The 12,243-nt window shown below is 45.0% G+C and overlaps 1 protein-coding gene across 1 annotated transcript; it reads right to left on the reverse strand.

Moving 5' to 3' along the window:
• Positions 1 to 952: 952 nt before the first annotated feature.
• Positions 953 to 11,771, reverse strand: SRP9 (signal recognition particle 9). The gene is made up of 3 exons (XM_008695310.2): positions 10,886 to 11,771; positions 5,733 to 5,801; positions 953 to 2,163 (listed from the first exon to the last, which is right to left on the reverse strand). Exons 1-3 carry the CDS (start codon positions 10,955 to 10,957, stop codon positions 2,044 to 2,046), a joined length of 261 nt encoding a protein of 86 aa, XP_008693532.1. The 5' UTR covers positions 10,958 to 11,771; the 3' UTR covers positions 953 to 2,043.
• Positions 11,772 to 12,243: the final 472 nt, after the last annotated feature.

Genomic DNA, 12,243 nt, shown 5'->3' on the forward strand with positions numbered 1-12,243 from the left:
CACAGCACTGCAATTTTAAGAATATATGATGATTTGGTGTTTTGTTATTTATATGGTCTTTAAGAAATTTGATACATTTACCAATTAATTATCTTAATAATTTTATTTTGTGCAGACACATACAGAAGTTTTAGATTTAAGGATTTCAGTTTCTTCCCACATAAGAACACTCTCTCTGGGGACAGTCTTGTTCTGCCCCCCCACGGCCAAAAATGGCATTTAATAAAGACACAGCTCTCAGCAGAAAAGGCAGACGTTACCTCTAAATAATCCTTCAATTAAAGTTATGAAATAAACTTTAAGAGCCAGGTATACCTTTTTCCCTAAAAAATGCAACTACTACTGCCAGCAGCTACCATTTATTGAGCTTTATTATGTTCCGAGCACCGTACTAAGGGCTAACAATAGGTTCTACCCTTTGATCCTCCTCAAGTCCCAGGAATACTGCTGTCAGCCCAACTTCCAGAGAAGGAAACGGGGGCTCAGAGAAGTAACCTAAGACCACAGAGTGAGGAAGTAGTGGAGACCAAGTCCCCAGGCCAACTGCCTTGCAACCTCTGCTCTCCACTCTGTGCTATAAGTTACAAGGACCCAAGGAACTCAAATCCCAGTCCCTCCCTTCCAGGATATTTTTATAAAGCAGTGTTAAAAAGCAGAAGGTGTAAATGAGAAAGAAAAAGGCCAAAAAAATCCTCCAGTGATCCCACTGATCAGGGGAGAGGGGACCCCAAACCCTAAACACCCTTTACTATTTGATGTTACTTTTCTTAGTCAAGAAAACAACCTTGCCACCAACATAAATCTTCAGAGAAGGTCCTGTGATAAAACGTACTGGCGACAAACAAAATTTACTACGGTCTCATCAGGCTCATTTTAGACTAAATGAATACAGTATATCCCAGTCAAGAAATCAGTAATTCTTGAGATGTTAAAAACTTCAAGAGAAACAATACATATTCACATAATATTTTACTTACTTCTCTGAAACATGCAAAAATTCGTATGGCTAATGGAATTTTCCATGTTAAAATGCTGCTCAACACGACAAATTCCTAACAAAAAAATATTTTAATGTAGGAAGCAACAAGTGAACATTACATTTAGGTGATAAAATTCAGGTTATAATAATATGATAAATATCAAATAATATTCCTTCTGGCCTAATGGAAAACATAACAGTTGTGACAGTCACGCTTAACACCTTGGTTAAATACAGAGAGGAACGGGCAGGGGTGGCACAGACATATGCAAAGATTTAACAGTTTGAATAATCTCGAGCCCTTGTGAGAAAACATAGATGGGAAATCGGTGGCAAACACTTGTGTAATATGGTGCTTTCAGTCCGCCAGCAATCATTCTGTTCGTGCACTTCAAGTAACTGCAGTCGTTTCTGAGCACTGACAACTAGATTCCAGCAAGTCTCTGCTCAACAAGCTAATGATACTACAAACCCCTTACATTCAAAACTACAGCTTAAATTTGGAAAGTTTTAGGTAAAGTAAAGCGTACCTGCTTCCACGATGCCGTGCCGACAACTGAGACTACACTACTGTATTACACGCAGTCAGGCACCTGCTGCTCACAGGTAATTCCAGTTACCGTATTTTACGTTTGCTGGTCAACAGCACAAATTTTACGCTCCGAAAGAAATACACCAATCCAGCGAAATGCTTACATTTAATTTTCTTTTAAAGACAGAGTAACTAAATTTAAGGAAGAACTGCCTTTTACTGGTATCTCATTTTCAAATTACTGATAGGAACTTACCGTAGAATAATTATGTATTTTACCCCGTATCAACCCGCAAAAGGTTTCCCAACATATGCATTTGTTCAATTTCCAAAAATAAATAAAGGTTTTTCTACCTGAAAGCATTTACACTCCTAGCTCTCTAAAGTAAACATTAAAAAACAAAGTACAAAAAATGATCTCCCCACTTCTGAAGAGCCCACTTAATTACATAAAGTAGTTCCTTTCCCAACACTTTTTCAGATTTAAGAGATTTACTTCCTAAGAACATGACAGATCTTCACTTCAAACCATTCAGTCCGTTTCCATGGCAACACTGCGGGATTCCTTGGCTACCATAAGTCGCATTAGTTGACTGTGGAATTTCTCAATCTTCTTCACGTCTTGGGCTTGGTCTGTTCTATACACCAAACACTGTCAGAAATTTTAAAAGTACACATTAACTACGTAAAAGTAGGCTATCAACAACATAGCAAATACAGGACTGGGTACAAATACAAGTCTTTCCTACCCCGTTTTGCTCTATTCCCTCTGGAGGTCATACTAAGGCTCTTACGCTCAAGTTTCTAAGCCCCCAGTAATTACATTCCTTTAGTATCTTGTAGTATTTCCAACTTCACTGCTGTAAGCAAAAAACTAAATGAACTCTAACAGAACACCCTCAAAATTGACCAATTAACTAATATGCTAATTCCTGCTGTGGGGTCTAATGAGAACTCCAGGCTTGGAATCAGATTATTTTCTCCCTGGGATCTGGTCATGACTAATTGAGTTATATTGGGAAAAGCACAGCAATATTAGGATTGCTTCCCCCACCTGTGAAATTGGGAGTTGGGGAGGGGTCAGTAATGATAATTTAAAGAAAAAAATCCACCATCCCTTGCTCACACCTGGTCACAGTCTAAATTAAAGCAGATAAACCTGTCTAACCTTGATTTTCTGAAGGTATTCACAATTTTTAATTCAAACCAAATTCTTCCATGCTGTAAGTTAAATTCATTAGATAGATACTTAAGATCCGCTTACGGTTTCTCAAAAACCATTTGTTCTAGGGTCTTCAAAAAATATCAAATTTAAGCTGGCAGTTCTTTCCCTCATTTTGTAATAAAAGGTCCATTTTTCTTTAGCCCATTTTAAGGGTTCACATGAGTCTTAAAGGGAACGAATGATCCTGCAATAATAGTCATCAATTTAAGTAATCTGTAGTTCAATCTTATCACCCCCAACTGGTCATTTTGCCTTTAAAAACCACTCGCTTAAATTACCCACATACTGTAGAAATTTGTGTAATAATCCTGTAAAGCGGCCATAATACTCTCCAACATGTCAACTTCAGTACACGTGCTGTGGGAGAATCTATCTACCTTGTCACTACAGTTTGACAGAAAAAATTTCAGATTCATAGAAAATATGATAACTCAGTCCAGGATCAAAAAAAAAAAAATGATGCATAAATGGGACTACAAAAAGTCAGAGACACATGGTGAAATAAAAATGTAGCTTAAGACTGAGTTTTTGAAGGAATTAGTAACTATTAAAATGAATTAGCAAGGGCAGTATACACACTTTAAAAGAGTCATTAGAAAACAGATTTTGTCAGAGCGTTGATTCATATATTTACTATTCAGGAGGATGGGTCTGACTGTGTCCTTGGCCCTTTCCAAGTAAGGACTAATTTGCAGCAGTTTTAAGGAAGGACACAGAAGGCGTTCTTCTATTCCGCTCTCATCACAGGCGTCACCAGTGCGACATTACAGTTCCGGCCAACGTGTGTATGTCCCATCACTACCAGGAGGCAAACAGTCATCATTTTGAGGTAAATCAGTTCTTTGATTTTTTGATTAAAATCAGTTCCGCATTCTTTCCTATCTTACAAACAGGCCAAGCCGAGCTGTCCTCCGCAGATACACCTCTCCGCTCTGTGCCCGTCACAGCGGAAACGATTCTCAGTGTGAACGCCCCAGACTCAAGCACACGTGTGCGGGTACTAAGAAACAAGCACTGATGCCATACCACTAGGTACTTTCACGTGGGTAGTTTACGTCCCACACCCCGATCAGGGGAGCCGACCACCGCTATGGCACTTTACGGATAAGGAAACAGAGGCCCAGAAAGCCAAACTTCTGGTCTGAACTTTTCCAAGGCTGGGACGCTGGTAAATGGCTGAACTCGGATCCAAACCTCTTGACTCTAAGTCTAGCACACTACACCATTTTTCACATTTTCAGTGACTTCAAACGTAGCTGGTTCCTGGAAGACATCGTAATCATTCAAAGTCTGAATTCATGCAACCTCACAATGGAACCTTGGACACAAATATATAAAAAGCTAATATATGCGCAAAGACAGAAAGTGATTTTTAGTCACTCCAAAATTTTTTTGAAGAATTAAAAACCTGTTTACTAAGTACCCTCCCGGTCAGGACATCACGCTAGTCACTGGAAATACAGGTAAGAACTTTACTGCTGTTGTGTGGAAGTTCGGAATCTATTACAAAGACAGTTATGCCAGAACAATTGTGATACGGCACAAGAAGAGCCGAAAAGCAAAGCAAGAGATGAAGCAATCCTTTTAGCTGGGTTTTGAAAGATAAGCACCTGTCTCACCACACTGGGCGGTGGTGGGACTCAAGGCCGCAAAGATGGACGGAGGACATTCAGAGGCACAGAGGCCTAAGACAGCCCGCCACGTCTCGGGAGGCCCTCAGCAACACAGAAAAGACAGAGGGTGGGAGGCACGTGAGGCTGCAGTTACACCAGGAGTGACAAGGAGCCACTAAGGTTTTTAAGCAGGGTCATTAACGACCAAACCGGCATTTTTAGAAATCTCTCCAGACAATCAAAGGATGAACTGGAAGCAGGGACACCTTCGGGAGACGAGCCTAGCAGTCCAGCCAAGTGAGGACGACACCCTAAACTTAGGGGAGGCACAGTGAACACAGAGCACTCGTGACAGGAATGAGACCAGGGTGCCTGAGCCAGTAATTCCCAAATGCCCAGGGGAGCACGTGAAGCTATCAGAGGGTCACATACAAGCTCTTCAAGTGAAGGGCCAGCCGATGTGAGGACGGGCAAGGAAGGACCCTGAGGCGCTAGGGAACAGGAGGCGGCAGCCTGAGAAGAGACGAGGAGTCCCATTCTAGACAGGCTAATTTTTAGGAGCACCAAGGTAAGGATGCTTAACAGACAGCTAGTCAGGAAGTCAGAAGAAAAATGTGAGCTAAGTATACAAATGTGGAGACAGACCTAGATTCCAGCAGTCCGGGGCACCGCAGCTGCGGCTGAATGGACTGGTCCAGAAGCAGTATGAAGGTTGACCCAGGACAGAATCCTGGAGACACCAGTATTTATTAGCAAAGAGCAATAAGACAGAAACACAGAAAAAGAAAAAGAAGATAAAATGGAGCCACAGATGCCAAAATAGTTTCCACCAGCGTGGTTTTGTGTATCAGAAGCAGCCAGGGGGTCCAGTAAGACGTGAATGGATGAGCCCATCAGGTCTGGAAGCGAGGGGCTGCTGCCGGGCTCCCCACAAGCGTAGTTCAGTGGATGACTGCTGCATGTGGAGATCAGGTGGCAGAGGGTCCTGGAAGGAATGCGGGGTGTGGAAGTGACAAGACTGGGCAGGGAGGGAAGGAGGGAGAGCGCTATAAAGCCTATAACTTGTGTTCAAACACCATCATTTCCTTCCCGCACGCTCATAAGGAGACCTCTATTCCCTCATATCCAGTTTAAGTCTCTATACTGCTTTTGCTTAAAGTCTGAAGAAAGTAATTATTAAACAACACTTGACATACGACATTGATGAAATAAGTTATTTCCCCAAGGGTCTGTAAAAGTAGCTTCCAGAATGAGGTTTTTGACTTTGGAATGAAATGCAAAATAAGCATCCTAATGGGCAATCTGCACTACGTAATTAATTTCAAACAAGTGATTAACTCAAACAAATCTGGACATACGCAACAAATAAAAATGTATACTTACAACTAAATCATCTGTTACTTTAATACACAAACTCCCATCAGAATGCCTATATTTGAGAACCACACGGGCCTGAAATAAAAATACACATTGAGAAACAGTGAAGTCAGAAGACATTTCTCATAAATAATTTAGTCTTCAGGTATGCTGAAGAGGATCCCTCTAGAAGAGCCAAAACATCTGAACACATCTTTACCGTAAACATCATTATTGAAAGAGGTAGAAAACAGTATTTTAATTCATTTCTATTGCTGTAATTAGTTTTTTAAAAAAGATTAAAAAGTTGGATGCTTATGTGCAGCCAGTTTGAAGAGACAGACTGAAAATTCCCAACATACCCACATTCAGGGAAAGTCCATGAGACCCTTAAGGTGGTTTGTCATTAAGAATATACAGATCTGGGGCGCCTGGGTGGCGCAGTCGTTAAACGTCTGCCTTCGGCTCAGGGCGTGATCCTGGTGTTCCGGGATCGAGTCCCACATCGGGCTCCTCTGCTGGGAGCCTGCTTCTTCCTCTCCCACTCCCCCTGCCGTGTTCCCTCTCTCTCTGGCTGTCTCTCTGTCACATAAATAAAAATAAAATCTTTAAAAAAAAAAAAAAAAAAAAAAAGAATATACAGATCTTGGGGTGCCTGGGTGGCTCAGTCGGTTAAGCATCCGACTCTTGATTTAGGCTCAGGTCATGATCTCAGGGTTGTGAGATCGAGCCCCACGTCAGGCTCTGTGCTGGGCGTGGAGCCTGCTTGGGATTCTCTCCCTCTCCCTCCACCTGCCCCCCAAGAATACACAGATCTTCCTCAACTTACGGTGGAGTTATGCCCCCTATAAGCCCAGTGTCAGTTGAAAATATCATAAATTGAAATTATCATGGATGCGTGGCCAGCTGAGTCGGCAGAGCATCTGACTCTTGATCTTGGGGTCATGAATTCAAGCCCCTCACTGGCTGTAGAAATTACTTTGTGGCCAGTGCCATGAGAGTTTTGTCCACGTATCACTAGCCTGAGAAAAGATCAAAATTCAAATTCATAGTATGATTTCCACTGAATTTATATTGCATTTGCAGTACCCAAAGTCAAAAAACGGAAGTCCAAGCATCATAAGTGGGGAACCTTCTATATACTGAAGGGGATCACCACATGCCTCCTCAAAACACGTCATTTTGGCATAAGGACTGTTTTGAGCAGAGACCAATTAGCTCTCTGTCCTTTCTGGCTAAACGCAGGACGTATATTAACCTTTGTAAAGGTGACATCAATTTCTAATACTGAAGGAGCTCCTTTCTCCCTTACTGGGAAAAGGAGGGCTCTTATCTGCACAACAATCCCTACTGATCACCTTTCCACAACTTACCTTCCTCCGCAGAAGCCCCAAACCCCCTTTCCTTAGCCCACCCTCTTTCCCACTTTATCAGCCTTGTTAAGAGGGTATACAGGCCCCCATTCTAACAGCCTCCTCAAGTCAAATGCTTTGTGAGCTCCATGTATACTGTACATCGTGTTTTCTCTCTTGTTAATCTGTCTTTTGTCACTTTAATTTGCAGGGCCCCAGCTATTAAACCTAAGAGGGTAAAGGAGAAAGTTCTTCCGGGGTGCCTGGGTGGCACAGCGGTTAAGCGTCTGCCTTCGGCTCAGGGCGTGATCCCGGCGTTCTGGGATCGAGCCCCACATCACGCTCCTCTGCTATGAGCCTGCTTCTTCCTCTCCCACTCCCCCTGCTTGTGTTCCCTCTCTCGCTGGCTGTCTCTATCTCTGTCAAATAAATAAATAAAATCTTTAAAAAAAAAGAGAGAAAGTTCTTCGTTCCCTACGATACCAACCCGGCCACAGAGGGATGATAGGAAAAGCAGGGGGAGAAACAGCAGACAAGGCTATGCAAGTCCAAAACCGTGTGGCAGGAAGGACGGCAGTGACGGTTCGTGCAGTCCCCTCCCTGTGGCTCTCCGAGGTAGATTCGGACTCAAGCATTCAGAGAAACCATGTCTTTATCATGATGGCACCACACAGTGCCAGAAAAGAAGAATTCTGTCACGAAAATAAGTCTCCATCGATAACTCTTCCAAAATAATTCCTGCATTGAGCGCCATGCTACACAATACCTTTGTTGTTTGGCATTCTACAGTTAGGGACCCAAGAAAATGATTTATCTAGAAGAAAACATCTCCCAATAGAGTTCACAACTTCTGGGAACATCAATTTTATTTTCCTAAATGATGGATTCAAAACAGTCCATGGCAGTCCATTTTTGGCTGACCAACATAAATAGCTATCCGTTTTAAAAAGTGCCAGGTATCTACAAGCCAAAACAGGAACATAATTTTAAAATGGTCACAATGTAGAACGAGAAGCCTCAAGACAATTCTGGAAACTAAAGAAAAAGGGCTATGAAGAGCTGTAACCTACAGCTTCTCCCATTATGTCTCTGCTCTCCTGGGACTGGGGGGTGGGGGGGGGGCACAACACTCTGAGATTTGTTTTGGTGAAGGAGAAAAGGGAACTCACCAAGCACTTATATAAATTACAACTAGATTATCTTTAGATGCCCAATTCTATATATTGGGTTATTTAATTCAATTCTACATGTTTTAAAAAAATTCAGTTCTCCAGAAACAAAATGAAACTTTAAAATGTGCTAAGCATGGGGGTGCCTGGGTGGCTCAGCCGGTTAAGCATCTGCCTTAGGCTCAGGTCATGATCTTAGGGTTTTGAGATGGAGCCCGCCCAGGACAGCTGCTCCCCTGCTCAGCGGGGAGTCTGCTTCTCCCTCTGCTTCCCTCCACTTGTGCTCTCACTTACTCCCTTTCTCAAACAAATAAAATCTTTAAAAAAAAAGTACTAAGCATGACAACTATAAAAGTCTTAACTCTCAGTTGAAAAAAAAAACGGCTGGCTTCATGAGGAGAAGTGCGAATTAAAAGCTCTATGGTACTATAAGAGGGTCTATTTTGTAACTGAAGGGGCATCTAAGTTACCAGGTCAGAGGCCACAAAGGGAGAAAAAGCAATCAAGATTCTTGCTCTCTTAGGAACTTTGAATTCAACCAACCAAAATAACCAAACACAAGACACACAGATCAAGTCCTTTTATAAAGGAATACACAGGTAAAATGCTAGAAGAGAAAACAAGTAATTTAAACTGGGGGAAAGGGAAGTGTAAAAAGGATTCCTAAAGGTAGCTTTGCCCACGTATGCTTTTCTCTTTTAGGGAAGAGGGTAGGAGAGAAGCTGAAGGAGCAGTGTGTATGAAGATCTAAGTTCTGTAACTTCATCAGACTAGAGCTTAGGATGTGGATATGGTGGGAAGATAAAGCCAGAAAGACTGGAGAGGGTCAGACTATGGACTGGGAGTCTGGACTTGACCCAGCAATCAATGAAAAACCAGTATTTAAGTAGGAAACTGAGAAAATCCAGTTTTTGTCTTAGAGTTGTGGCATGAGTGAAGGAGGGACTAAAAACGCAGACAGGCTGACTGATAGGTTATCACGTGGTCCAGCAGGAACCCCATCTTCAGTGAGAGCAATGCAAGAGCAAACGGTAAAAGGTGCCAGGCGTACTCGACAGGCTCGGGAGGGTGGGAGAGAAGACAGAGAATTCTGTAGAACAGCTTCTGAGGAGTCTTGACAAAACTTCGCTTCTTCTTTAGTTCTGGCAGAGACAGCACAGACTTTGGGTTTAGAGAACGGGGTTCAAATTTTAGCTCCATCTCTCAGAGACCAGGCAATCCACTTAATGTATCAAGGACTGTTTATTCACTTACCTCAAGGGGTTGTCTTGCTTGTTCACATGAATTATACATGTAAGGATATGTAGTTTAAAATGCCTGTCGCAAAGAAGGCACTCCACAGAACTGTTAGTCAAGAGCCCCTCACCTATCAAAACATCAGTTGAAAACCAGTAGAAGTTTTCAGGCCCTGGACTTTTCTGTGGGGTGAAGAGAGGAAAGGCTCTCTCTCCATCCTGCATATTCTAGACCGGCTCTGTTCACAGCAATACGTTGTAATTACCATCTTGTATTTATTTCCCTATTATTATTATTTTTTTTTTTAAGATTTTATTTATTTGACAGCGAGAGACAGAGAGGGAACACAGCAGGGGGGAGTTGGAGAGGAAGAAGCAGGTCCTCGCAGGGAGCCAGATGCGGGGCTCCAACCCAGGACGCTGGGATCGTGACCTGAGCCGAAGGCAGACGCTTAACAACTGAGCCACACAGGCACCCTCATTTCCCTATTAAATTAATTAAAATATGATTACTCTTGATGTGAATTTCTATACTCTTTACTATGTTTTCAGATATTTTGTGTACCGTGTGGGTGATTCTGGACAAAAATCCCGTATCGTTCGTACAGTACATTGCTGGAGAAACCAATGTCCCTACAAACACGGGAGGTCAACCAAATGGAGGAGCTAGAAATCGTGTCATAAACAAAACGCTCGATTTCAAAAATACCTAACTCAGGTCTTCATCTATTATTATATCATTTTATTGTAAGGAAGGGACAAACACTGTTTCACAGCTCCTTGTTACTTATCTAGGTCTAAAAACCTACGGAGACTTTTAATTAGCAAAGAGATTTAAACAGTCTTTGGATAGGACAACAAAATTAATAAAAACGCGAGAGGAAGAAAAATCAAGACCTGAATGATGCTTCCATTCCCGTCATTTGGACTTCTTTGCTCTTCAATAAGGAGCTAACCCCTGGCATCTACTTATCATAATTTTTGTGGGGGCCATGAATGACCCCCTAAACGGTCTACCAACATTTGCGTTTAAGAGCATTTCCTGAGGAAAGGGTGCAAGCATTCTCATATACGCCGCAGAAGGACGGGAAAAGGGCAGCGAGACCACTCAGGGTCAGGAGGCCGCAGCCGCAGGGGGAGGAGCCCTACCCTTAGTGACACGTAAACCAACCGCGGCAACCGGGAAGTTCTGGGCTGGGGGCGGGGAAGGCAGGGCAGGGCCGCTTGGGGCCCTGCGATGACCCGGTTTCCGGGCCTCGTCCGGCCGCTCCTCGGGAGGCAACGGGAACCAGGACACCCGGCGGGGTACGTCTCCGCTCACGCCCAGCACCTCCTGCCGGGGCTGGAGAAGCTCCGGAGGCCGCGCGGACCGCAGGGAAGACATCCTGACCCCGGGCAGAGGCAGCGGCCCCGCGGGGATTTACCTTCATAGGGTCGGCGAGGTAGAGTTTCTCGGCCGCGCGACTGAACTCCTCCCAGGTCTGGTACTGCGGCATTGTGGGCCCGCAGCGGAGCGCGAGGGGGCGAGGCCGGGGACCGCAGGCGGCGCGACCCGGCTCACCTACCACCTACCTCTGGTGGCCAGAGACCGGTGCAGGGGCCCAGCGGCCCGAAGATGGCGGCGCCTCCTCGCACCAACGCCTCGTCCCATTGGACGGCCCGGCCCGCCCTCGCCCAATGGGAAGGAGGGATGCTGCCAGGAGGGGCAGAGCCCCGAGCGAGCGGCTCTGGGAGCTCGCCAGGAGAAGTCGAGAGCAGGGAGACAGGTGCGAGGTTGCCACAGCGCCCCCTGCAGGACTGGAGGAGCGGGGCGGCAGTGTCGGCCCGCTGTCCTTCCAGCGGGACTGCGTGGTCGAGGCCCGGGTCTTGTGACCACGACGCAGCGGCTGGGTGGGAAGCGCTGTAGACACAAGCCTGGGGGCAGCAGGGGGCAGCTGACATGCCCGCAGCCTAGCAAAGGAGGGAGGGACAGAAACGCAGGAGCGCAACCGAAAATTTGTGCAATGGGCATTTATGTCGGTTCGCTGGACCCTAAAGGAAGCACGGTCGCCTGCGGGTCGGGGGCGCCTAAGCCGAGTGTCGGGGGACGCAGCGGCTGTTCCGCGGGAGGGCCTGGACGGCTAGGCCCCTTCCAGATCTCAGCGGTAGGCAATGTGCGCGTTTTTAGGGGATGGGGAAGAGGTCCTATCATTTCCTGTGCCGGGGTAAGAAATTGGAACTTGGCTCTCCAGGCAGTGGGGTGACATGGAAGGGAGTCTGTCTTTAATCAAGTTTATTCAGGTATATTTTACGTACAATAAAACACACCGGTTTTAAACGTACAATCTGATGGATTTTGACAAGCGTGTGTGTATACCCATTGGTCACATACCAATATGCCCAATACCAATCAGGATCCGAAGCATTTCTTCATCTCCAAAAAGGTCCCTTATGCTACTTTATGTTTAATCCCCCCATGCCCACCCCGCCCCCAGATGATCACCCATCTGCTTTCTGTGACTCTAGATGAGTTTTTCCCGTCCACTGCATGTTATGGGGCTCCAGCTGCACACGGGGACAGGGAAATAGTGCAAACCCGAAGACAGGGAGGCCCCACTTAAGATGCTCGTGCAATAGTGCAGGCCTAAGAGCCAGGGATCTAAGTTAGGGCACTAGCCTAGAAGTGGAGAGGAGCGTACAGATTAGAGATGGACCTGGTGAGTCCCGTGGGGTACGCAGGAGACAGTGGAGGGATGCGCAGGCCAGTGGAGGTTATGGTGCCAGGATAGGAGAAAGAAAACGG

The sequence above is a fragment of the Ursus maritimus genome, unplaced genomic scaffold (genome assembly GCF_017311325.1).
Source record: "Ursus maritimus isolate PB19 unplaced genomic scaffold, ASM1731132v1 scaffold_2, whole genome shotgun sequence".
In the NCBI taxonomy this organism is placed as follows: Eukaryota; Metazoa; Chordata; class Mammalia; order Carnivora; family Ursidae; genus Ursus; species Ursus maritimus.